This window comes from Hippocampus comes, unplaced genomic scaffold, assembly GCF_001891065.2.
Source record: "Hippocampus comes isolate QL1 unplaced genomic scaffold, H_comes_QL1_v1.1 scaffold315, whole genome shotgun sequence".
NCBI classification, from domain to species: domain Eukaryota; kingdom Metazoa; phylum Chordata; class Actinopteri; order Syngnathiformes; family Syngnathidae; genus Hippocampus; species Hippocampus comes.
In genome coordinates this window covers 1,152,908-1,178,375 of record NW_017805539.1, presented here as the reverse complement: position 1 = coordinate 1,178,375, position 25,468 = coordinate 1,152,908, and the positions used below count along the sequence as shown (strand labels likewise).

At 40.5% G+C, this 25,468-nt stretch overlaps 1 protein-coding gene across 2 annotated transcripts in view; it reads right to left on the bottom strand.

The window, feature by feature from the left end:
• Positions 1 to 3,382: 3,382 nt before the first annotated feature.
• The window catches only part of agmo (alkylglycerol monooxygenase), a 35,913-nt gene continuing 13,827 nt past the window's right edge, over positions 3,383 to 25,468 (bottom strand). The window contains exons 4-13 of one of the 2 annotated variants that reach the window (XM_019878697.1): positions 23,328 to 23,431; positions 23,156 to 23,251; positions 22,233 to 22,299; positions 22,083 to 22,148; positions 21,618 to 21,697; positions 20,408 to 20,542; positions 18,641 to 18,757; positions 16,124 to 16,206; positions 15,393 to 15,498; positions 3,383 to 3,830 (exon numbers count right to left, since the gene is read on the bottom strand). In XM_019878697.1, the coding sequence (XP_019734256.1) occupies positions 3,750 to 3,830; positions 15,393 to 15,498; positions 16,124 to 16,206; positions 18,641 to 18,757; positions 20,408 to 20,542; positions 21,618 to 21,697; positions 22,083 to 22,148; positions 22,233 to 22,299; positions 23,156 to 23,251; positions 23,328 to 23,431 (935 nt within the window). In that variant the 3' untranslated portion in view covers positions 3,383 to 3,749. The remainder of the gene's footprint in view (positions 3,831 to 15,392; positions 15,499 to 16,123; positions 16,207 to 18,640; positions 18,758 to 20,407; positions 20,543 to 21,617; positions 21,698 to 22,082; positions 22,149 to 22,232; positions 22,300 to 23,155; positions 23,252 to 23,327; positions 23,432 to 25,468) is intronic. The other variant, XM_019878698.1, reaches the window with a different exon arrangement.

Sequence of the window (25,468 nt, the reverse complement as noted above, 5' to 3'; positions counted from 1 at the left end):
GTAAGATGCTTTAGTCATTTTTTTGTACAGGATAAAGAATATACGTTTGTGAATATAGTTCTATAATCTGTCTAAAGGTGTTGCACCACCATTTATGTCCAAATATCTGTTGCCTCTTTAAAAAAAAAAAAAAAAAAAAAAAAAAACAACAATCGATGCTAACCATTAGTATGTCGATGCCAATTTGCATTATTTTTTGGCACCAAGTATGTACGAGTCATCTTATGGCCACCCCTTGGCGAGTTGTTGTTTCACCCTGGAGACCCCAGTGAAAAATTTCTGGCTCCGCCCCTGGGCTGCGGAGACCACTACACCACACAGTCAAATGGGAACGGCTCATTTAGTGCACTCTCATCTCATTCGCTGGAAAGTGAGCAGTTGCCATGGCAACCTTTAAGTGCACATCAACCCGCTGCAGTCGATTCACATCGCTGCTTCGTTGTTTTCTCTCCAAGTCGATGAGCTTTGGAGGCAAAAATGTGAAATAGTGTTTATCTTGTGAGGCCAGAGGAGTAATTGGATCTCAATGGAACCACTGGATACATAATTCTATCACTTCACTTGTACTCCACTTATGAGGCTAAAAATAGCAGTGTCGTTTGCCTGCCTGAATGGGCATTACGTAAGCTCCAAAAAGTCTACGGGGATGACCCAAGGTGAGGTTTTCTTTCCCGAGGGGACGGAACCCATGACGGATCGGCCTCCTCACAAGGAGGAGTGTGGCTGATCATGCCGATGCACATGACTTAATATGCCTCCATCAAATGCTAATTGTCAACATCCTCAACGGGACACTTCATTACGAACACCGACCATCAAACATTCTGCCTGGTAACATGAGTGAAGTCAGATAATATTCACATGGTGGTTGGTACAATCAAATAAAAAGAAAAAAAAATTGTCAAGGTGGTGAAAATTAAATGAGTTAAAACGAAATAATTGTCCAAGTAACATAATCACAGTACATTAAAAATAATGTCTTAAAAGTGGAAAGTAAAAAAAAAAAGAAAATGTCAAAAACAAAATATATGAAGTAGAGTATAATTTAAAACAATCCAATCTGAACAATTAAAAATAAAAATGCAATTTTAAAAATCCTTCCAAAATACAATAATGAAAAAAATGTTTTTGAATAAATACAAAATGAAAACTGTTTCTCTGCAATATTCATTCATTCATTCATTCATTTTCCGAACCGCTTGATCCTCACTAGGGTCGCGGGGGGAGCTGGAGCCTATCCCAGCCGTCTCCGGGCAGTAGGCGGGGGACACCCTGAATTGGTTGCCAGCCAATCGCAGGGCACACAGAGACGAACAACCATCCATGCTCACACTCACACCTACGGACAATTTAGAGTGTTCAATCAGCCTACCATGCATGTTTTTTGGAATGTGGGAGGAAACCGGAGTACCCGGAGAAAACCCACGCAGGCCCGGGGAGAACATGCAAACTCCACACAGGGAGGCCGGAGCTGGATTCGAACCCGGCACCTCTGCACTGTGAAGTCGACGTGCTAACCACTGGACTACCGGGCCGCCTGTTTCTCTGCAATATAAAATAAAAATATCAGGAATACAGTAATTACACATGAAAATAAAAAGAAGATTAATTTTAAAGACAAAGGAAAAAAAATAACTAACACATGTAAAAGTTTTTAAATGTACAAAAATTAAATAAAATCACCACTGGACCACTGGGCCACCCAGAGACTGCATTAAAATAAAAATGACTGAAAATTAAAGAAATATCAAACATAAAATACATTTTAAAAAGAACAGAAGAAATGACGAGAAATAATTGAAAACAAATCTAAATATGAATAAAGGATATTAATATCCAAAATAAGTTCAAATGAAAAGACTTCCAATATATACATAAAAAAATAATTCCAAACAATACACAGTGTGTCAAAAGTAAAAACAAAATGTTCAAAAGGAGAGAAAGACAAATATAAATACTAAAATAATACAAAATGAAATAATAAACTATATCAGAAGTGAAATAAGTTAACAAAAAGAGCGCTAATAAAAATGACTTGTATTTAAAATGCAATTTGCATTTCACAGAATTCTCAAAGTGATTCAAAGTCAAATATCTAAATATTAAATGTTACAGCAAACGGCTGATGAATTAAAAATGAGAAACACATGATAGGTTACATTCACAGTAAAAGAAGCGCCAACAAAAGTCAAATCAAGCATTTTGTACAATACAAGCAACGAAGAAAACACACACAAAAGTGTCATCTTGAGCTTTTTTCTTTTGTTTTCTGTTCTTTCCTTTTTTTCCCCATCCAGATCTAATGAGCAACGATGGATGTTATTGATCGTGGCGACATTTTGTCGAGGGTTAAGCGGCAGGCCTCGGGCGTCCATTTTACGACGCTCCTCCGACCCAGCGCCATCAATATGTCTGTCCTGGTCTCATTTTATGACTTGTGATCATTAAACAGAAAATTGTGTTAGAATCGATCGATAGAATGATTAGTCGATTGCCACCAAGGATTTGGGTTCAGGGTTTAATGTCAGGATGCATACAGTGTGCCTGGAAAGTATTCACAGCGCTTTATTAGCAAATAATTATTATTTTGAAGATAGAAATCACATTTTATCCAAAGGTGAAGCGTTGTGAATACTTTCCGGATGCACTGATTCAGAGCGCTTCACTTTTTCACATTTTGTTGTGAATTTGAAGGAAAACAATACAATGCATGACTTAGCCACTGGGGGCAGTGTAATCCAGTCTTGCAGACAGAAACAAAGAAGAGGAGTCTTTGGGAATATTAGTTCTTCGCTGAGGATAAAGAAGACATGCCTATGATTATTTTGTTATGAAAGCATGTTCATGAACACATGCACACATGCGTCCAAGAAAATACAGAGCGGTTGTGCCATCTGTCCTGGTGCTCATGCATGACGAATATGATGAATATGATAATATCATATCGATGAATATTCACAGCTGCTTGTAGCTTCTGCTTTGACACTGCATTAAAATGAAACGAATAATGGCGTCAAATCCTACTTTTAAACCGAAATCATTTATTAAAACCCTAACCCAGTTTCAAAACCCAACTTTCAAACCCTAAACCTGTCTTGAAACCCCACTTTCAAACCCTAACATTATTATTAAATCCTACTTTCAAACCATACACTTTCCTGAAATGCTACTTTGAAGCCATTTTGCAATCCTACTTTCAAAACCTAATCGTGGCTTGAAAGCTTACTTTAAAAAATATTAACCTTCAATTGAAACCCTACTTTCAAACCCTAACCATGGCTTAGAACCCTACTTGTGACTAACTGATGCCCTCGGGCACCACATTGGTGAGCCCTGCTCGAGTCCAACCACAACTTGCACCCTCACCCAGTCTTGAAACGTCAGAGTGTTACAACCCATACTAAACCCTGTACATAATAAATAAGGTGGTGTAATCTATAAAGTTTAGTCAAAAAATAGCAACGGTAATTAAAGTATTGTATCGCTTTATTTGTTGGATATACTATATTATAATACTTGGATCTTATGCAGATGAAGCAGATGCTGACAGGGAAGGAAACAGTGCCATCTTCTGTGCAACATTTTACTCCACCACAAATTGTCATATACAGGGGTCCCTCTACTTACTTAACTACTTGTTTAAGAGGCTAAAAAGCAAAAGATTAAAAAAAAAAAAATCCATCAGTGTATGGAGTAACCTTCAGTGTATGGAGTGAGCGTGAGGAGCCACGGTCCGCAGTTCCCGAGTCTCAGTCAGACTTCATCTTGAGGGAGGGCAGTTGTGAGAAACTCTGCAGAGCCCAGTAAAGCACACTGAGGAACACCAAGGCCTGTGAAACACACGGACACGTTCCGAGTTATGACTGCAGTATTACACAGTAAAGCAGACAGAGGGAGACAAAGACTTGCATAACACACAATAGACTGGAGGAGAATTTTTCCAGCATTGCATTTGTAATATGACATTAGTAGTATTAGAGTACTACATTTTCAACAGTACTGGTGTTACTTCATAACGTTTTCCACAATTCAACAAACTCCTCGACAAGTCCTTACCCTGGTTTGAAACTCTCATTTGAAACTGCTACTTGAAAGACTCTTTGTCTTCAAGCCCATTATTGAAATCCGAACCCATGCGTGAAACTCAAATTTGAGACCCTAAGAAAGACTTCAAACCCTATTTTGAAACCCTAATGGAAAACATGCTGAATGGAAATCATGCACTGCAGACATAAAAAAACAAACAAAAAAAACAATGTATACTTAATTTTTGAATGTATTGGTAGAGTGTAGGCCAAAAAATATATATTAAAAAAATTGCACAAGTTACTACCTTGGTGGCGTTATGGAAAAATGTTGTTTTTTTGAACATATTTGTGAGTACGTTTGAACATATTCATTCGTACGTAAGAAAGGACTTGCGAGTACTTCCCGAAAGTACTTGCGAGTACTCTGGAATGGATTTAAATACATCCGAAAGTACTCGCAAGTACATTGAAACGTATTTGCAAGTCAAAACGCGTTTACTCTCCATTGTCAGCTCCACGCTTTCGGAATATTTGTCTTTGAACAACCGAATTCCAAATCCTAATCCAGTTGTAAAAATCCTAACCCTGCCTTGAGATCCTACTTACAAAACCTAGCCATGTTTTGAAACCTCAACCCTGGCTCGATACCCTACTTTTAAACCTCAGCCTTAAACTTATTAAGTTTTATTTACAAAGCATCATACTTAGCATTAAACTGTCATTTTATTCTCATGAACATTTTGGACTGTTTTGGCGTCATCTGTTTTTGCGATGAAACAGCATCAAAGAGCTTGTCAATAAAAGTTTGATGTTTTTCCCTCCAGAGGGGCCTCTTAATATTTTGACATAATGTAGAATTCCCTAAATCCTAATTATCAGCTTTAACCTGGCCCATACAAAAACCCTCATTTTACTCAATTTGCCACAATAGGAGACATCTGCTTTTGCTTTTGAACTCTCCATATAAAACGCTTGAAATCCTCTCCTTGGAAACCCGAACATTGCTGATTTTAAAATGTATTCATGTTGTCTTGTCAAAATTGATTTTGCTCTGACCAACGAGTCAGAGTGTGGAAAAATGATGTCATCAAGGGCCAGCGCTCTGGCCGGGTGCGGAGAAATTTCAAATCTGATTGGTAAAACAAACAGTTGTATTGCTCATAGAGTTGAAGTTGACATGGGCCAGCAACGACTTATTCCGAAGGCCCTGGGCAGATTAGATTGACATGGCAACACATAGAGGCCGAAACCTGATTGGCCAACAAAAGCTAACATCCACAAGTGTGAACGTACGCTCCGCTTTAGTCGAGCATAGCGCATGAATAAAACAACAGGAACATCCTGCTCTCGATCCTCAACTGTTCATTCATCATCACTAACATCACGTCGTCACGTCCAAGTGACACAACACACATGGACGACACATGTGAGCACCACGAACGCAACATGTCATCACAACCACAACACATGCTCACAACTGTAAACCGTGTCGAACCAGACCACATTTGACATCATGCTTGCAGACGTAGCCTAATCGGTGCATATCGTCACTCTCGGGTATGCCGTGAAACCCCGGGCATACGGCCGACGCGTTCCGGTCCACACCCGCCCTCAATAGGTGAAAATCTGCGAAATACAGACCAGCCAATTTTTTTTTCTCCATTGCTTTTTACCCCTCCTACATGCTTGAAACACATTTTAACCCTTTCTTGCACCCTGTAACCTGTTAACACGATAAGATGTCCACTGTCGGAACCGCTGTCCCTGAAAGGGTTAATGTATTAAAAGAAGCAAACAAATAAATGGGATGGAGGTCTCACTGTACTTCCAGTGGTCCAAAAACACACAGCGGTGCTCCTAAACGTTCCTGTCTTGTGTTGAGTTGCACTTTCACCATGGAGCAACATGTGTTCTGTCTGGTGTGTGTTTGTGTATGACAGCAATATTTCTCATGGTTGCGCTCCAGTCTCTGGTGGGGCGTAAAGCTGGCCAGTGTAGCCTTCCTGAACGCCGAGCTCTCATAGGAGTGGACAGGAAGTTGCAGTCGTGCATGTGTGTGTGTGTGTGTGTGTGTGTGTGTGTGTGTGTGTGTGTGTGTGTGTGTATACACACTTTATTTTTTACCCAATATTGCTGTCCTCTTATTAAATACAGTGGAAGCTCTGTTCGCAAATGATCCAGTTTATGAACAATTGGATATATGAAAAAAAATTTAATACAAAAAATGACCTTTGGTTTACACACCATTTTCGGTTTGCGAACAGTCTCAGAACATCATCGGCTCCTTGCTTTACTCTGTTAGGTTGACCCAAAAAAACTGGCAACAGAAATTTCGGCCTCAAAGCTATAATTGATTATTTTAAAACCATCTTTGCGGCACCCGTAACCAACGTATGGCCACTTTCGTGTTTCCTCCCGGACAAATGCCGCTGACGGTAAATGATCCAACCATTCATTTTTTGATCCGCTTTATCCTCACAAGGGTTTCGGCGAGTGCTGGAGCCTATCCCAGCTGCCTTCGGGCAGGAGGCGGGGGACACTCTGAACCGGTTGCCACCCAGTCGCAGGGCACACAGAGACGGACAATCATCCGCGCTGGCACGGAGAGAACATGCAAACTCCACTCATGAAAGCCGGAGCCGGAATCAAACCCAGCACCTCTGCACTGTGAGGCCGACGTGCTCACCACCAGACCGTAAACGGTCATGAAAGTCAAACTCTTAAAAACAAATCAAACTGCATGACTCCAGCAAGATCGTAAGCTGACACCAAAATGGAGTATATTCTTGTTTTACTACATTTCACGCTTTACTTTTGGGTGGCCCGAAACCTGAACTAAATCCCATGACGTGCATGGTGTCTCCTCTTACAGAAATTCACTCGATTCAACATTAATTTCCACATTGCTTGAACGTTTGGTGGCCATTCTTCACATTGATCAAAGTCCGTCGGCACACTTTTTGGATGTTCTAAGATGTGACATGAGGACACAGCAGCACTATTTTCTCCTGCCAAAAAGTTCTGAAATTATTTTCCAATGCGCTGTAAAGTTCCCATGGCGGCTCATATATCAGCACGCCGGAACGCTGATGCTCAGGCGATTTTTCATTTCAAGACAGCCATGCAGCTGCGTCGGGGTGACATTTTCACCCCACTTCCGCTGGATACAAGACAATAAAATTGCGTTATTGTCACTGATAGGGAGAAGAAAACATCATCTCTGCTCGAGCAGTAGCAAAAAAATACAAAGAATGAAAGAAGCAATTTAACAAATACGGTACAGTGTGGCCCTGCTGTATTGCGGTTTATTGTTTGTGTCCCACAGCCTCGATTTTTAAGCTATATACAGTATATATATAGATATATATATATTTTATTTATTCATCGATTAATCAATAGAATAATTAACAGATTAATCGGTTATGAAAATAATCATTAGTTGCAGCCCAATGAGAGAAACACAGAATAGATCATGGGAATTAGGACAATATATATTTTTTTTCAATTGTAGAGCTCAAATGTGGGTGTGATTTAACATTCTTGAATTCTCATGTTCATTCCACAATTTATTACTGCACCTCCAATGCTAATTTCCATTAGCCACTCACGGTGTTTCGCGTTATGCTCGCAGATTTTTGTGATGACATAACATGGTTTGGTTCAACATTTTGGTGTATAAGTGTGCGTGTAAATGTATCCCGTTTGAATCGCTTTTGTTTTATGTGTTCGTTTCACACAAAACTTCAAGTGGGAAGAACAAGCACCTTGAAGCAAGCAGGATCTTCCTCTTTTTTTGGTGAAGTGTGCGAGGAAAGGAGAGAAAGAATGAATGAATACTTCAGAAAGTACTGCTCATTTGATATTATTAATAAGAATCATAAAATGAGTTTTTTTTTTCTTTTTAATTGAATACATTTTAGTTGGCCACCTAAAAGCTCCTTGTTTTATGAGCCAGAAATGTGTACGGCAGAGCGGCAGGAATGAGCCCAGCGAGGAAGGGATGAAAGTAAAATGGTGAGAAAAAAAAAAAGCAGGTGAAGGGGTACAAAATTCTGTGTTTTAGGGTTCCTCCCCTGAGGAGAATTATCATTTAAAACCTTTTTTTTTTTTTTTAAATAACTTCTTCACTTCTAAAATGAGGCGACTGGCAGTCAAACCCGTCTTTACAATGCATCCCTGGAGAAAAATTAGCATTTAAAACATTTTCTTTGAGCACATCAACTTTAAAGACGTGGAAATCCAACTCAAAGAAAAGCTTCTTTCGCAGTGGACATCAGAGCCTCGTTTTTCCCAGCTTGCTGTGCCGGGTGAAAGGTATCGACGAGGGTTTGGGGGAGTCGTAGATTCAGAGGTGCAACAGGGCACTGTGCGTGTAACCTTTTGTTTGTTTGTTTGTTTGTTATATAATCGCAGGTCGAGATGCTGGCATGGGTGACGCATTTCAATTTCTGATCCAGCTGCGGCTGTCAAAGACTTTTGGAGGAGGTCATTCGACCAATCATCCAATCGATTAGTCGAGTCATCACACAAAAAGGAATTTGGCATTATTAACTCATTCAATGCCAAGGATGTTTTTCACATGTTTCTTTAAGCATTCAGGAATTCAATCCCAGGTACGTCTTGAGGTACAGTATTTAAAAAAAAAAAATCACGTGGTCGGTTAACCCTGTCAGGGTCAGCGGTCACTACAGTGGACAGCTTATCATGTTATCGGGTTACAGGGTACATGAATGGGTTAAAGAAGGGTCTGAAAATGGCCGGCACTGATTAAACATTACCATGAATACAAAATTTGCATTTAAACCGGTGCGGTTATTATGGTTTGTGTCTACTTTAGTTCACCATCCTCTCATTTTTCACTGTATCGTCAATGACTTTGAATGTGTGGAACTTTCGTCCGCTCAAACATGAGTCCGCTTGGGAAAATGATTGGATGGTTAGAGACATTGTTCAACATATTTTTAGAATAGACTTATTTGTTATTCGAATAATGGTTGCAGCATTACTATCTGATGGCGTGAAGCTGAAACAGCCATGTAAAGGCATGTTCATTTCCAGTTTTGGTGCGCGTTGTCTAAAAGGAGAATTGATCGACCTTTTCTCTTGAGTACATCGCCGAGAAAAGAGGCGATATTGCCACATTGCTTTCCTCGTTGGTTGAATTGTTTTGGGTTTTTTTTAATCAGTCATAAATTGGCGAAAATGAAGCCCTTGTTTGTATTTTCACAGCTTCAAGAGCGCAAACGTGCTTGGCCTTTGCGACTCAGTTCAAGGGGATTCCTCAGCAAAGACAAATGAGTCTCCTGGGGGTGGCAAAGAGGTTAATGGCTCCCTCGACTCCTTCCATCCGCCCACTGATATTTATAAGAGTTATGACACCCCTGATTGTACGCTCCCGCTGCGGACTTTGCCGGGAAAATACGAGGCTGAGAAAGAAGACAGCAGTAAAGGAATTATGGGTTTGGGAAAAAAAAAGACCTTACAACGGTATATGAGCAAATGGCACTGAAATGGTCGTTTCAAACCAAATGCCAGATTTTGAGGTGCAACTCCCTTTAGAAGCATAATATTAAAAAAAAAAAAGGAGGACAAAAAAGCTACCAAATATCATGTTTCTAAGGGAAATTGGCTTGTGGGTTTTTTTTTTGTTTGTTTTTTTAATCCATAGGCCAAATTCCATTAAGCTAAGTGTAACTGTTTCAAATGATGGTTCATTTGCAAATTTGACCATCATACTCCACGCATAATGAATGACAAGACCTCCTAATCTCACTTATTTAGATTTGCATAGTGTGCATGGTTCCGATTTGATATGATGGTGAAAAAGTTTGTGATCAAAGGCCCCTGGAAGTTACCGAAATGACCCTAAAATGGCTGCTTCTCAACAAAATGTCAGACCTCCTCTGTCTTTTCAGACACGGCTTCCTGAGACTTTTGTGTAGGTCTACTCATGATGGATATCCCCGACCAAATTTTATGTTGCTGTCGGTGAAAGTGGCTTCAAGGGCTGAATTTTCAAAAATGATTCGTCAAGGCCCGAAGGAATGCTTCCTCCCAGGTGTTTTTGACCGTAACAAAGTGATCAATAACAGCGGCCACGGTTGCCGTGATTACGGTGGTTCAAATGTCAGCGGCCCAATGAAATAACACGCGTGTCTTCTTCTTTAAACCGGGAAGTATTTGCACGCGACCGCTTTTCCGTCGCTCTTTCCAGTCTTCCTCGTACCGACCTTCTTTTTCCGCAATCTCACGCTTCGGCGGCGGCCAACTTGGAAACGTCGTCGGGAACCCATTTGGTACCCAAACGACTCAAGGACGATTCGGGCTGAGGCAATCTATACGATGCCGTAAAGCGGACAAATTCAACCAAACTGGCAAGCGGGGAAACTTTTCCAGGCGGGACACTTGAAGAATTCGTTTTTTTACAACACCACATGTGAATGTTTGCCAAGACATGAGCGAGCCTGTTGGATTTTAATAAAGCAAACGCAGGGCAATGGAAGCCTTTCTGCTGAGAAATGATACGCCACTCCGGACCATTTAATTTTAAAATATGACTTTTAAAAAAAAAAACATTTTATAGTGGAACACTATGAACGTCCTCTATCATTATTTTTGAATGATTTGGGAGCATATCTAACAAAAATCTTCCCATGGGAGCAGACACCCTCTTAATATTTAAGAGCAGATTTAAAAACTTCATATTTGATCAAGCTTGTCATTTCAGTTCTTAAGTGTTCTGTCTTAGGCCTACAACGTTGTATTGTTCGCTCTCTATGGACTGGTTTCAAGTGGTGGGAATAAAGTATAAATCCATCGTTATGGTGTTAACGTTTAATATCCACATTAAAGTGGAGAAAAACTATTTATCAAGATCACAATATTTGCTCGAAAAAATGTCAGGGGTCTCCTAGTGGGGATGGCACAAATAAAAAAAAATGACGTACTCTTGCAATTAGATACGAAGCAAAAGCATTGAGGAAAAAATAAATAACTTGGCCATAATTATAATAATAATTCCATGCAGACCCAGACGAGGAAGAGCTTCCTACAACTAGAGTAAATGACTCAGTAAGCTGCAGTAATATTCGTTGCAGAGGAAAAAGACTACATGCCTGTTACATGTGTTGCTCCACCTTTGTGTTCGAACATCTGTTGCTTCAGGGTTACAGTGCTACGACGGTGATGCTATTAGCCTGTCTATGAAGTTTCCCATGATGTGTGAGCATTAAGCTATCAGAGTTGAAGGCAAAGTTGTTTTTTTTTTTTGAATGCACGTGTATTTCTCTTTGTTTTATGTTTAGTTTGACAGTCAACTTCAACTGCCTCTTTCAAATCGCTCCATTCTCTCCCTTCCTTTCCATTGCCGGGAGCGCTGGCATGACATCACAGTGCAGAGTTTCCACAGGGCCAAACAAATCCCATTCGGGGTTTTTACTACCTCGACCTTTCGCTCGTGAGGTTTTTTTTTGCGGGGGTGAACTCTCGCCACAGGTTGTCTTATCAGGAAAAGGAAAGGTGGGATTCGCTGTTTTTGCTGATTTTTGTCGGACTTGAACTTGATAATATTGATGTGACCTGGACATTTATCCTTCCACAGACGAGCAGACAAGCACAAATGAGCTCTCAATCAACTCTGACATGGCTTGACTTATTACTTTCCTGTTATATGGTCACTAATCAAACTTCACTGACAGACAAAAGCCAAAACTAAACACGAGAGTCAGCCCAAACCTCCACGGGGGCCAAAGCAAAATGTTAGCTTGCGAGCATAAGGTATTTTTAGATTACTGTCACGTAGCAATAAAAAAAATAGCAATGTGCTTGCTAAAAACACAGTTTTTCTTCTTTACGTCTGTGTGGATTCTTCGTCCTCCAGGTCATGTTTATCTGCAAAGAAAGAATTGAGCCGACTGGACTCTTCTACTCTAAACTTGTGCTACAATAGAAGAGAATAGAAGATAGGATAAATGTAACAGTGATTAAACACGAAGGGGGATACTGAATATCATAGAGACCAACTGAATGTAACAAAAATTAATATGTACTTGGGTTAATATAAAGGTGCCTTCAGCCAACGTACTAGTTCTCCAGACATCATTTATCGTTCGACTATCATTTTTTTCCTGCTTTAACTTGCGACACAAGCATTGTATGGTGGCCGTGAACTCAAAATACTTCACAACAAGCAGGAGTTAGGCAGATAGAATTGGTAAGCAATTCTTGAATAAAAATGCTTTGAGGCTAGATTGAATCCAATATTGTTTTTGTTGTTTTATAGTTTGAGGTATCTATGCTTCATTTCACAAAATACTCGTTTTCTGGGCTTTCTGGTCCTAAACCGGAGTTTTGGATGAAACCAACGCATGTTCTGGAGCTGATTACGAAGAAAATGAAAGAGTTAAAGACATTTGTTTGTTTTGTTTTTCTGGTGGTCTACTCTTTCTTTTGGTCGGTTCAGTGCTTACATTGTCGCAGAACATCAAATTCTGAAAGAAATATGCTCTAAATCGGCTGCTAATATGGGGAACTCTGTTTTGAAAATGGCCGGTAGTGAATTAAAGAAATGTGTAAATACTATAAAAAAATAAATAAATAAAAAATAAGTCAATAACCTTTGCTCAGTGTTTCTTAAAACCCTTCTGAATATTTTTGGGTTTTAAAAAGCCATTGCTTCAGCCTAAACCCTTTTGTTTTCTCCTTGAACATAGTATTTTTTGTGTGTGTTTTGGTTGGATTGTTTGGGGAAAAATATAAAAATAGAAGGAAACAAAAAACCCTTTTCAATCTTTTTAACTCAACTAAAATTTGACAGTTTGGTTATTTATTTCTATGGCCACGACAGAGGAGCAGTTGAATGTAAGAGGATAATAATTTGCTCATAATAGTAGCTCTCCTCCTGAGCAAATTGACCAAAATCCCCCCGCCCCCCACACTTTTGAAATGACGGCTACGCCCTATGTGTCTCTGAGCACTTTTTAAGTGCCATTAGTCTCGTAGGTGCTGGCAGGTGCTTGAAAGCCTCACCAAAGACTCATGGTGGCTGACATAGGGCCACCCTTTTACGTGAGAGCAGCCGTCACGCTTTTAATGACACGACACGCTGCTCTGACGCGTTTTGAAGCGGCGGCCAATCGATGGAGAAAAAAAAAAGTCGGCGGTGGGTGAATTGACATTTAATTGTGCTGGGGCCCCTGACTGCACACAAAAAGCCTGGCTTGTGATATATGGCATCCTAAAAGCTCTCAGTGCTATTAACAGCTGGCAGGCTCTGACCACGGAATCACACCAAGGCCTCACGAGCCAGACGGGAAGCTGGAAAGCGTCTGTATGAATGGATTGGAGGTGGAGGGGACAGGGGTTGGGAGGGACAAAATGGGCGGTTTTGTGATAGACATGAAACGCGATGAACAGTTTATATGACCAACAGGGAGAGGAAAATTATAATGGTTGTCAGTATTATCACCATATTGATGAAGTAAATACGGTAAATATAACGGAAGGGAGGCATCAAAATATTAGGTGCTCTTGCAAACCACAATGCAGAAAATATTACAAACAATACTACTTTCAAATTAATCCAATGAGCAATATTGATTTGAGATTAGTTGTGTGACTTCAAATAGTCTGGTATTCGCCCTCCCGCAGCTCCCAGAATTTTTTTTTTTTTTGAGACAAAATTTAAAAAATGTCTGACAGCGATAAGTATGTTTCTGTGCTTCGTGATGGAACAAGCTATGAGCAGTTTTCTGGGGGAGCCTAAACTTTTTACAAATTTAACCAGCGACTACGAATAAGTGAAAGATGCTTAGATAATGAGGTTTTAAAAAAAAAAAAAGCTACTTCCTTGTGGAAATTACGTTCTGGTTGGTCAGCTCGTAGTCATGAATACACACTCCTGTGTTCCTACCTTCACGCTTCGCCAGCTCCACTTTGCAGTAATTGTATAAAACTTTTGATTATGAATCACTTCCTCCTCGTTTCCTTTTCCATCGAGAAAACACCTACGGTTGTGATGTAAAATACAGTAGTCGTGATAATTGTAATATATTATCTTTCTATTTCTATTTACTATATATTTGTTTCATGTCAAGAAGTGTAATTTCTTCACGCACACCTGAGCCCCACAGATGTTGTGGCCAGGACAATAAAAGCAGCGACTCTCACGTGCAAATCCCATCAGCCAGTTCTAGTTAGCGGCAGACGCCACTAATTGTTTCCAGAAGCATCACTCTGCGCTCAGTAAGCAGTGCGAGGACAAAGACCAAAGGCGGGGGAAGAAAGGGGATGGGGGGGACACCAATAATGAGAGGTCAGCTGCCATGTCCAGTCCACAGCCAGAAAGGCACTCCAATTTTAGGGCCAATTGGAGCACGCATTTGGACCGAAAGATCATAACACCGGTGGCCGGACTTTGCGCATTAGACAGACCACACAAACACACGGGACCGCGTTGGGCCAATCAACATGGCAGCACACATTTACCCCAAAAGTTATTTCATTGTTCAAGATCATTGTCATACTTGTCTTTGGAGTTTATCCTTACATAGAGCAGCACAGAATGCAGCATGCAAGTTCATGTGCTGAGCACAGATGCTGCTGTCACGCGAATGCGAAATGTTGAGCCAACTCTTGATCGCAAAACATGTTATACAAAGTATTAGACACAAATGTCCATCAAGCATATAAATAAAGTTTGAGATTTTTATTTGTGTAAATTATTTTTGTCATTTGAATCTAATACTTTTAATTGTGGTGCGGCACAGTGTAGATTGGTTAGCACCTTCGCCTCACAGAAACAGAGGTCGTAGGTTTGAATTGGGGCCTAGTTTTCCTGTGTAGAGTTCTCCCAGTGTTTTACCCGTGCCGACATAGGTTTTCTCCGAGTACTACGGTTTCTTCTCACATTCCAAAAATATGCAGGGTAGGTTGATTGAACGCTCTAGATTTTCCCTTTGTGTGATTGTGAGCGTGAACGGTTGTTTGTCTATATGTGCCAGGCGATTAGCTGGCAACGAGTTCAGGGTGTCCCCCGCCTACTGCCCGAGGTCGACTGGAATAGGCTCAAGCACTCACGACCCTCGTGAGGATAAGCAGTTCAGATAATGGATGGATAGATATTTGTCCAATGTTTGTGTTTTTCATGGAATATTTATGACTTTGTCTGTCTTATATTTTGTGCTGCACTATTTTTGGATTGGTTTTTGGCAGCCGCCACATTTCCAGCAAGCTCAGGCGTGTTCAGTCCAACTATTGTCAGATTATTAACGTTTACTTCTTTGTATGTATTGCCAGTAACAGGCTCAATGATATGCTAAATGTACTATCTGTTGTCTGAAATGCAAAAAAGTAAATGTGCCTTACCTGAGTGGGCACAGTCAGAGCTGAGTTGGGAGGCGTCAGGTGGCTGTAATGCAGCAACATCAACATGCACATGCAGCGTAGCATCTCCAAAATGGACGCCAATGGCCTGGACACAACACATCCATATATATGAGGGGTTTTCTTGCCTATGTAATTTTACAAGTAACAATTCACATGAGAACATCCATCCATCGATCCCAGCTGTCTTCGGGCAGTCGGCGAGGTACACCCTGAACTGTTTGCTAGTCAGCACACACAGATGAACAACCATTCACACTCGCATTCACACCTAGGGACAATTTGGAATGTTTCATTAACCTGCCATGCATGTTTTTGGAAACCGGAGTACCCGGAGAACACCCACGCAAACTCCACACCGGAAGAGAAGGCTGGAGCCGGAATCGAACCGTGCACCTCTGCACTGTGATGTGGACGTGCTAACCAGTCGACTACCGTGCCGCCCGTATGAGAACATTTTATAATAATAACAATTACAATTCAATTTATGTCAAACATGGTTCCTGTATTGATTATAAAATATGATGAAAGAAAAAGAATACAGGACATAATAATAAATTACACACAAAGCGTTTGTTTGGGAAAGAAGGGGCTGCCGCATACTGCACATGGTCAAAGTAGTACCACCTACATCGAAATCTGAATCAGGGAAACCTCTGTATAATATCATCTAAATACTGCATGGCATAAAAAAAAGTTAGTGTGTCGGGTACCTGCAGTCAATGATGAAGCCCAGGGAGGTAAGAGTGAGCAGGACATAGCCGGTCATCCCCAGGACGGTCAACTGGGTCAGTGTCTAGGGTACAAATACAGCACATGGCGTGACTCCCAACGGAAAGCTGTAATCAGCATCATGGGTGCTTGGCTGACAGTGTCTCAGTAGAGCTTTCCACAAAGCACCAAGCTGTACCACTGTTTACTCGGCAGTGCCAAGGCAAACAAGCCTGTGTGCGAGCACATGGCGGGTACACAGCAGCACATTAACAGCAACGTCTTACTGTACACCCGGGCTGCAGAACATCTAATGGGCTTAGAAAGGATTTTGCCACAGACACTCACCCCTTTCACCCATTCACCCATTCACTCAGCCATCCAGTCACTCGTCGCTGTCACTCAAATACTCACGCACTCAGTCAGTAGCTTACGTTGTCACTCACTCAGTCACGAAGTCACACAGTCATTCAGTGGGCCGGTCGGTTGGGCAGCCGCTCACTGTGTCACTTTGTTGGCAAGTCAGTCAGTCACTTACTCTCAGCCCGTTAGTTGGTCAATCACCCACACCCACATTCAGACACTGGGTCAGTCAGTCAGTCAATCACTCAGTGAGTGACTTACTCAGTGGGTCACTCACTTATTCAAACACTCACTTGCTCACTCAGTCAGCCGATCAATCAGTTCGTCACACAGTCAGTCGTGATTCGCTCTGTCAGTAAATCAGTCACTTATTCACTCACTTGATGAGTCGGTCCATCACTCAGGCATTCGGTCATTCATTCTCTGGTTCAGTTAGTCATTCCTTCAATCATTCAGTCACCTACTCCCCAAGTGCACCTAAATGTGTCTAAGGCAGAAGGACATTTATTTATGTATTTCATTGGGGCAGTGCACATTAATCAACATATAGACTGAAGACGCAAGTGTTAGGACAGCTGTCGATTAACATGCACAAGAGGTTTTTACAAGTACAAAATAGTAAAGTGTGTTGTCTATGAATGACGATCAGCTTCAGTTCACCAACAATTGCGTGACAGCAACACCAATGTTAGCAGTAGCGTTTGGTAAGCTAGCTGGCTAGCCAGCTAGCCGGCTCACATGCATACAGTACATAAACACAAAAGGGTGACATGATTTATTGTGGGAGCCGGCGAAGCTCACGCTGTTATTTTCCTTTGCAGAAATCCTGATTGCTGCATCCTGAAGGCTATTTTGCTTGGGAAAGGCTCCAGTCCACAATTAAGGGGTTTGTGTTCACTGCCGGACCACCAGCTGGTGTTTCATTTTCAGGCGAGTATGGGGAGCCCTCTCGGCCCTGGAGGTGTGTGTGTGAGTGTGTGTGTGTGTGTATGTGACCACAACTGAGGAGTTTAAAAAAAAAAATAGAGGGGCAATTTTATTTGGGAGTTGTGAAGGAGTTTGGGCGTGACGGCACTTCTCGGCTAACCAAAACTATGCCTGAGGGGGGAAAAAAAAGGCTTCCAAAGATAACTGCCAAGGAGACCCGATGCTTTATTTTTCTGATGGAGGAGGAAGGGAAGGGGGTCTTTTGGCTTGGGCAAGTGGAAAATAATAGACAAAGGTTCCTCCAAAGGGGAAAGCCGATCAGTCATCCTGTCATGATGTTAGACACAGCTCGTTTTTCTTTTTGTTTTTTAAGTAAAAGTTACCGGGCTCCGGCGGCCGCAACAAACTGTGTCATTAGTTCAATCATGTTGGCCCAGACAAGTAGTCTTCAATTAGGGAGCTCAAGACCTTCTTGTCAGATGTCCGCAGGGACTAAACATCTTAGGCCATGTCAACACTCGCTGTCACAGTTAAAAAAAAAAAAAAAATGACACTAAAAATACATTTTAGCTGAATTAACAATAAAGTAAAATAACCATGACTATCTCAAAGTCAAAATGGGTAAAAACTTTTTCATCTTTTGTATGCTCATCAGCAAGCTCTGAATAAGCATGATAACGATCCTGATCATTTGGCTCACGTGCGTTGCGGCAGAGAGAGATGGAAAACAGGCAGGACAGCAGCCCTTTGAGGACACCCCTGCCTTCGACGTTCGTCATGATAGTGAAATCAAAAATGTATCTTCACCTCATCGTATTTCATATACATAATTGCTCATGCATTTCTCATGCTCATGCCCTTGAACAACAAATCAAGTTTTAAGCCAAAGATGTGAAAAATGGTGACAAGCAAATAATATAATATGATCCATTCTATGTTAAGAAAGGAAAGGTGTAGAATTGTATTTATTTATTTGGCATTGATTTTCTGCCAAAAATGAAAAGGAAAAACAAATAATTTAGCAAGGAACATGAAGGTGACACACTTTATTTGCTTTAGTGGGCCGTGAAAAATGATGACGCCCGTATGCTAAGGAATTTAGGCGTCATGAAATGAGACAAAAGGAGGCTGGAGATTTGGCTAAAACAACATGGTTGGCGTTGTACCGAGACTTTTTTTGTCATGTCTTTCCTGTAATTCCCATGTGACTTAATGTGACAAATACGTACCGCCTGGTTTTCGAAGAGCTCGTGGTACGTGTGCAGCACCAGCAGGAAATGTGTCACCACGTAAACTTGTACCGGCAGCGAGCAGCTGGGATCGTGAGGCTTCTCCTCACCGGTCAGCTGCCAGTGGAAAAGAAAGAACTTTTCTTTTTTTCAAAATTTTCAAAATTAAGAGACCTGAAACCACTTACTCGCAAGGCACAACCACTCGGTGAAAATCATTAGTAGAACAAAATCTCTGGGATGAGCTTGCCTTTAAAGGGCTCCTGGAAAGGGACAAAGTGATCCAAAAATTCACCTCTTCAAACCAAAACGGCAGATTTTCTATCTTTTTGGGAACGGCTTTGAGACTTTTTTTTGTTTGTCTAATCATGATGAATTTCAAAAGATAGTTATTGGAGATGTATTTGTCAAACTTTGTCAACATGCTCCACTCGCAATCAACAAAACAAAAAATTTGGGGAGTTTATTGTAATCCATCTCGCTAATATATGTTGTTCAAATTTGGTTGCAGACAAACTCTCTAGGATAAGATCATCTTTAAAGAACCTGTGGAAATGGCCAAAAGGTCTCTTAAACGACCGTTTCAAAACAAAATGGTAGTCTTTGTGTCTCTTTTCCGACATGACGTCTTGATACCCCCACATGCAATTTTTTTCCAATTACTTCTCTATCCCATGTTGCACAAAATGGTGAGAGTCGTCCATGAGGAGAAAGGGGTGTCAAAATATTCAATAAATAAGTAAAATGAATTATTTATTTATTATTTAATTTGCTGAAAATTAAATAATAAATTTAATTTTCAAAATGGGAGCAGTGTGGGAGTGGGAGTCATTTTCAACAGGAGCGGGAGCAGACAAGATTTCTTTTTTGTTTTTTTTAATAAACTATGGTCCAGGACTGGGGTGGGATGGGATCTTTTTTTCACCCTCTATTTTGTGGTTGTGTTTGGCATTTTGTTGCCACATCTTGATGCCAAGGAACTATGATGAAGTGAACTGACATTGTAAATACAGTTTTTTGGTTTTTGCACAAATAGGATACCGGAATTTCTTTTTTTTTTCTTCAAAGGTTCCACTGGGATGAAAATGAGCTCATTAGGTCATCTGGATTATTATATTTTTTACTGGAAGACGTGAGTCCATCCTTTGGAATTTGCTCAGTCATTTGACCCCTTTCTGTCATTTGGAAAGAAAAAAGTGGATGAAAATAAATTGACCAATCACAGACAACGAGGGTTTCTCAGAGAAGACAGGCATCTCGCTGGCCCTCCTCCTCAACGCACCTGCAGGTACGTCGGGGTCGTGGTTCACCTGGTGCACCATCGTGAACCATGAGATTACTGCCATGGCGTTTGGCTTCCAAGGTTGCCTTCAAGGGGTCAATTTGAATCGTGAACATTTTTTTCCAAGTGTCACGCATGAGGGAACTAAATATGTGCCACCATCAACGTTATTTCAAAGCTAACCGCCAGCTCGTTCCACTGGAGCCTTTCTGCCGACACGCACACACACACACACACACACACACACACACACACACACACACACACACACACACACACACACACACACATGCACATTTCCACTGGGGTTCTGACATGCGGTTTTAATTCCAGAGACGGTGAAAATGAACTTATTGTGTGCCGTCTACAAAGGCTTTCCAGCTTTTATTTGATGTGGCCATTCCTTGCAAAAGTCGCCTAAAGCTCCCGCTGAGAGGAATGCTCCTTTTGAATGATGTGAGGTCACGAGGCGGTCGCGCGCCCACCTTTGGAACGTGATTGTAGTTGCCCAGCCAAGGGTTTCCAGGCGTCCAACTGGGACCTTTGACAAAAGTTGACACTTTGTCAGCGAGACTTGAGTAGGTGGTTGACCTTCTCCACAAGGACAAATAGTAGTGGAACTGAAAAAAAAGACAAAACACCAAATAACACTAACAACACTAATAGGAAAAAAAAACGTCAATGAGATGTTCGGTCTCACTCTAACCACACCTATGTTGAGTTTGTGTTTTATGGCGAGTCATCAAACTTTGCCCACACGTGATGAGGAATTATGATAAAATTTATCGCTGCTCATCTGTCGAGGAGATCTAGTTTAAATTTGGTTACAACTGGACAAAATTCAAGGACAATTTTCTTTTTGAATCACATTAAGACCATGATTTCTTAAGGTTTTATTGTAGGTCAATTCATACTAGACATGACTACCAAATGACATGTTAAATCAAACTGACTTTGTGGGCTAATTGTGCTTTCTATATTTCCTCAAGGTACTACCAGGGCAATTTGGATTTGAAACACTGAAAATAACCACAAAATGGCCGCTTCAAACAGAAATGGTAGCCTTCCTGTATGTTTTCGGGTATGACTTCTTCAGGCTTGTTTTTTTTAGGTCTATTCTAGTCATGATAGACATGCCAACCAAATGACAATGATAAGTGAAACAGAAAGGGCTATCTGGCTAAATTAGAAAAAGACCCCTGGAAATGAGCCTAAAATGGCCATTTCAAACCAAAATGGGAGACTTCCTGTGTCTTTTCCAGGATAGCTTCTTGTCAAATTTCATGTTGTGAAGTGGAACTGACTCAGGCCTGAATTTTCACAAAATTCCTCATGACATTATCACTCAGTTGAGTTCAGTTTATGCAATCAGTAGTGGTCAATTATGTCATTAAAAAATAAGTTATGGTTAACTACACAACAAACCAAGCTCTCTGATATATAACCATACTGGGATGGCTGACAACAGCTTCATCCAGAATCTACTTTTTAAAATGGCCTTCTTCACCACAATATGGTTGTTTGTTTGGACTAGGAGTAGCATGTTATGCTTATAAAATGGCCACTTACTGCACCTAATTACCGACTGGATTTTTATTGGATGCTGGCGAGCGTGAATGCACATGTGCTAGCAAGTATGCTTGCAGAAGTTCTAGTGAGTATGCTAGAGAATTTGTGAGCATGCATAGTACTCACCTGATTTGTGATGATTTCAAATGAGTTGCTGGGGTAGACTAAGCCATAAACCACCTTGTCCTTCTCTGGTGAGAAGGTACCTTAAAACGAAAAGCAATAATAGGCGGCATTAGCATTTCTTGACTTTCATACTAAAGCTAAAAACAAAATGCATCAGCAACCTCAACATTTGCACCTCACAGTTGATGTACAGTATATACCAAAAAATAAATGCTACCATTAGCAATGTTAACCACTGCATGATGTTAACATGGGCCTTTATTCAGTTTCGCACTGTGTTTCTAATGTTAATAACAAAAAGGCAACAATTAGCTGTTTTAGTCACTACAGCTTTAGCACAGACCTGAACTCCAGCCTGCTTTTACGTTTGAACTGTTTAGTCTCTGCTAACATGACACCAAAACACAACACTTAGCAGTGTTAGCCGCGAAATCATTAGCACGGGCCTTCAATGTGTTTGCATACCAAACAATCGGTCCCAGATGATCAGAATTCCCCCAAAGTTTTTGTCAATGCAGTATAGGTTTCTTCCTGTTAGAAAGGTGAAGGAAAGGTTAGGAACACATTTGCAATAATGCAAACCAAAATCCCATGACCAAATAAACAGATCTTCACCATGGTGAACTCTGTGATGCTTGGGAGTGTTGAAGATCCACTCCAGTGGCCCCATGTCTCGGATTACCTGAAATAAAAGTAAAGTTTAAGTACGGTTCTGCATTTTAGGAGTCCTCAACACAACTCATACCCAGTTCCGACTCCTGAACATAAATAAATTAAATAAATAAATAAATAACAAGGCGCAGACTCCAGTTCCAACAATAAAAGCAAAATTGGGTGGATGTGTCTATCATCTATCCATCCATTATCTGAGCAGCTTTATCCTCACGAGGGTCACGGATATGCTGGAGCTTATCCCAGCTGACATTGGACAATCGGCAGGATAACCCCCAAAATGTTTGTCAGCCAATCACAGGGGGCACATTGACAAACAACCATTCACAATGACAATTACAATTACACTTAGGGACAATTTAGACTAGAGTGTTCAATTAACCTACCATGCATGTTTTTTGGAATGCTGCCAGCTCCCAACACAAGCCCTTAAAATGCTTACCTGGACAAAATAAAAAATTTCAAGTAATTTTTTTTATTTCCATGTAAAAGCGTGTCTAGCTGTTTCACACTCAATGAAAAAAACTTTTCCTTCACAACTGCATTTTGGCTGCATAACACTAAGAGAAAAAAAAAGGCCCATAAAGGAGGCATTAATTACACACCTAGAGAAAATAGCGTCTGTTATGAGAACTTTGGCTTATTTCCACTAAAAAGTTGGAAAGGGGGTGTTGCAAATCCATTAAAGGATAGTAAAAAATAAAAATAAAAAAGAAAGAAAAAAAGTGATACTTGCCGTGGCTTTGCTTCTGTTTGAAATATTTAACAACACTCATTCATCTTTATTGAGCGGATAGCCAAGAGCAGACAGGGATGGACAAATAAAATAAGAAATGCTATTTTGTCATGGTGACGTTAATGCTTACCTCTGTGTGCAACCAGAACTGGAAGAGCAGAATGAGTTGGATGTGGACAGCAAAGGCGGACGGTGGCACGGCCAAGGCCATGGGCACGTAGAAAATCTGAACATGATCGGAAATATGATTCACAATGTTTTATTTATGAGTGTTGGAGAAGTGCACGGGAGTAGGAACGTACCCACGAAGTCAGCTGCTGGGTGAGCGGCTGCCGTAGAGCCGTGCTGAAGTTGTAGTACTCTGAACTGTGGTGCACCTGGTGGGCTGCCCAAAGGATGGCTACCTCTACACAAACATCACACACAGAACATATTTATAGGGGACGTATGACTTTTCCTTGTTCTCCAAATTGAGTAAAACTAGAGCTGGCCGATATGACGATATATTATTGCAAAAACGATAGGGAAGTGTCTATCGTGTCACTTTTGTACTCTAGTGACTATTGTCATTTTTTTACCTGCAGTTAAATACAAGCAGTAAGAATGAAAGCAATTCAGAAATTTGATGCATATAGTACACTGTACTGAATACACATAACATTAGTAATGTGATTTGTTTTCACAATACAGCCCTGAGATTTGATTTTGGCTTTTGAGATCTGGCACAATAAAGGTTTTCAAAATTACTTTACAATAGAGCTCATGTTTTTATTTTACTTTTATTTTTTTTTAAATCAATTTCTGTCAGAAGCATTATTTGTATGGAAAAATCATCCACCGCAATAAACTGGGATTCACATTAACAGTCATTGGAGTGCATCTTCAGCTGTCGTTCACTTTTCCTCTGCATTCAAACTGCATTCTACGTACATTAGCAAACACTCTTAGATCACAGATAACTTCAACGGTGTACCACACTTCGGCTTATTGTCTCCATTTATACAAAAAAAAAATATCAGGTCCATTGTCCACTTCATCTTGCTAAATTGAAAAATTCCGTTTTTTTTTTTTTTTTTTTAATCCGAGGCCGGCACTACATCATCCCAGCACTGGCTATCATTCTTCTACTGTTTGGTGACACCCGTATCGGTGTTACATTTCCTTTTAAAGTGCAAAGGGAAGAAGCCAGTTAAATTTTACTGGTTAGTGGAGAGATTTCCAGTCCAGTGCATGGACCAGGGAGCACTTTTGGCACTTTAATTCTTCCAAAAAACCTTTCTTAAAGCAAAATTAAGTTGCGGTTTTGCACAGAAGTGGTGATTTGTGGTTTGATTGCACAACTGAGCCCACTTAAAAAAGGTCTTACTAGGTCATTTTTAGCTCATCTCAAGATTCTACTCAGGTACAATAAAGTGATTTATGTCATTTATGATTTTGTGTGCTCAATCACATCCGACCAACAAATGTGAACTGTATTGAGGCCAATAGTCATGAAGCCAATGGGTCGGGGATCACCCGCACCTGAACAAACACATTGTTGAGAAGTGCGAGTGCGTTCCAAGGTCCAATCAGAAAAACTACTTCAGGGGAGGAGGGGGGGAACCCAGAAGGATTCTCGGCGAAAAGTAGGATATTGGCCTTATTGCTCCAGCTCGGCAGGTGTGAGAGAATGGAGGTCCCAGGGAGTGTCGAGGAGAATTGACACGCTGCAAGTACAAATGACGGCTCTGGGATTAGAACGAAACAAGAAAGAGCAGAGCTGGGATGTGAAAAGATTTGGAGGATTCCCAAGTGGGAATAAGGGCTGAAAGTGCTTCCCTCTAGAAAAGACAGCTGTGGACAAGGTGGAGTCCAGGCACTGTTTGGATCACAAAACGGATTTTTTTTTCCTCCTTTATATTGCACATGTGCGCAGTACGGTGTGATCATCAGTCACATTTGGGCCATAAAAAGAAAGGAAGAACAACACTAAAGATGTCAATGGTATGTTTTTATCATGTAAGAAAATTAACAATGATTGCAGTATTTTTTTGTTCCACTTTGCGTTGACCACAAAGGAAGAACATACGATCACACAGTCATCGTTAAATTAATATTTTCAAACCATAAATTTAATATTCATTATTCTATTTTAAAAAATGTTTTGGACAGTATTTTGAGATTTTTAAATACGGGTTTTTTTCGACAGCAATGTATTTTTTCAAGATATACCTATCCGTTAAATAACTCTGCTGCTTTATCATTTTTTTGTTAATATTATGCAACTTTGTTTTTTTGTGATTAATTCATTCCAAAGAACCAAACTGTACGAAAACCAAAGCAATATTTACCAAAAGAAATAAGGTACATTCAATTAATCCACTCTATACACCCCAAAATATGAACAAAAATGGGTTTTTTTTTCGATAAGGACTATAGTTTAAAATACAGAAAATAATTAGAA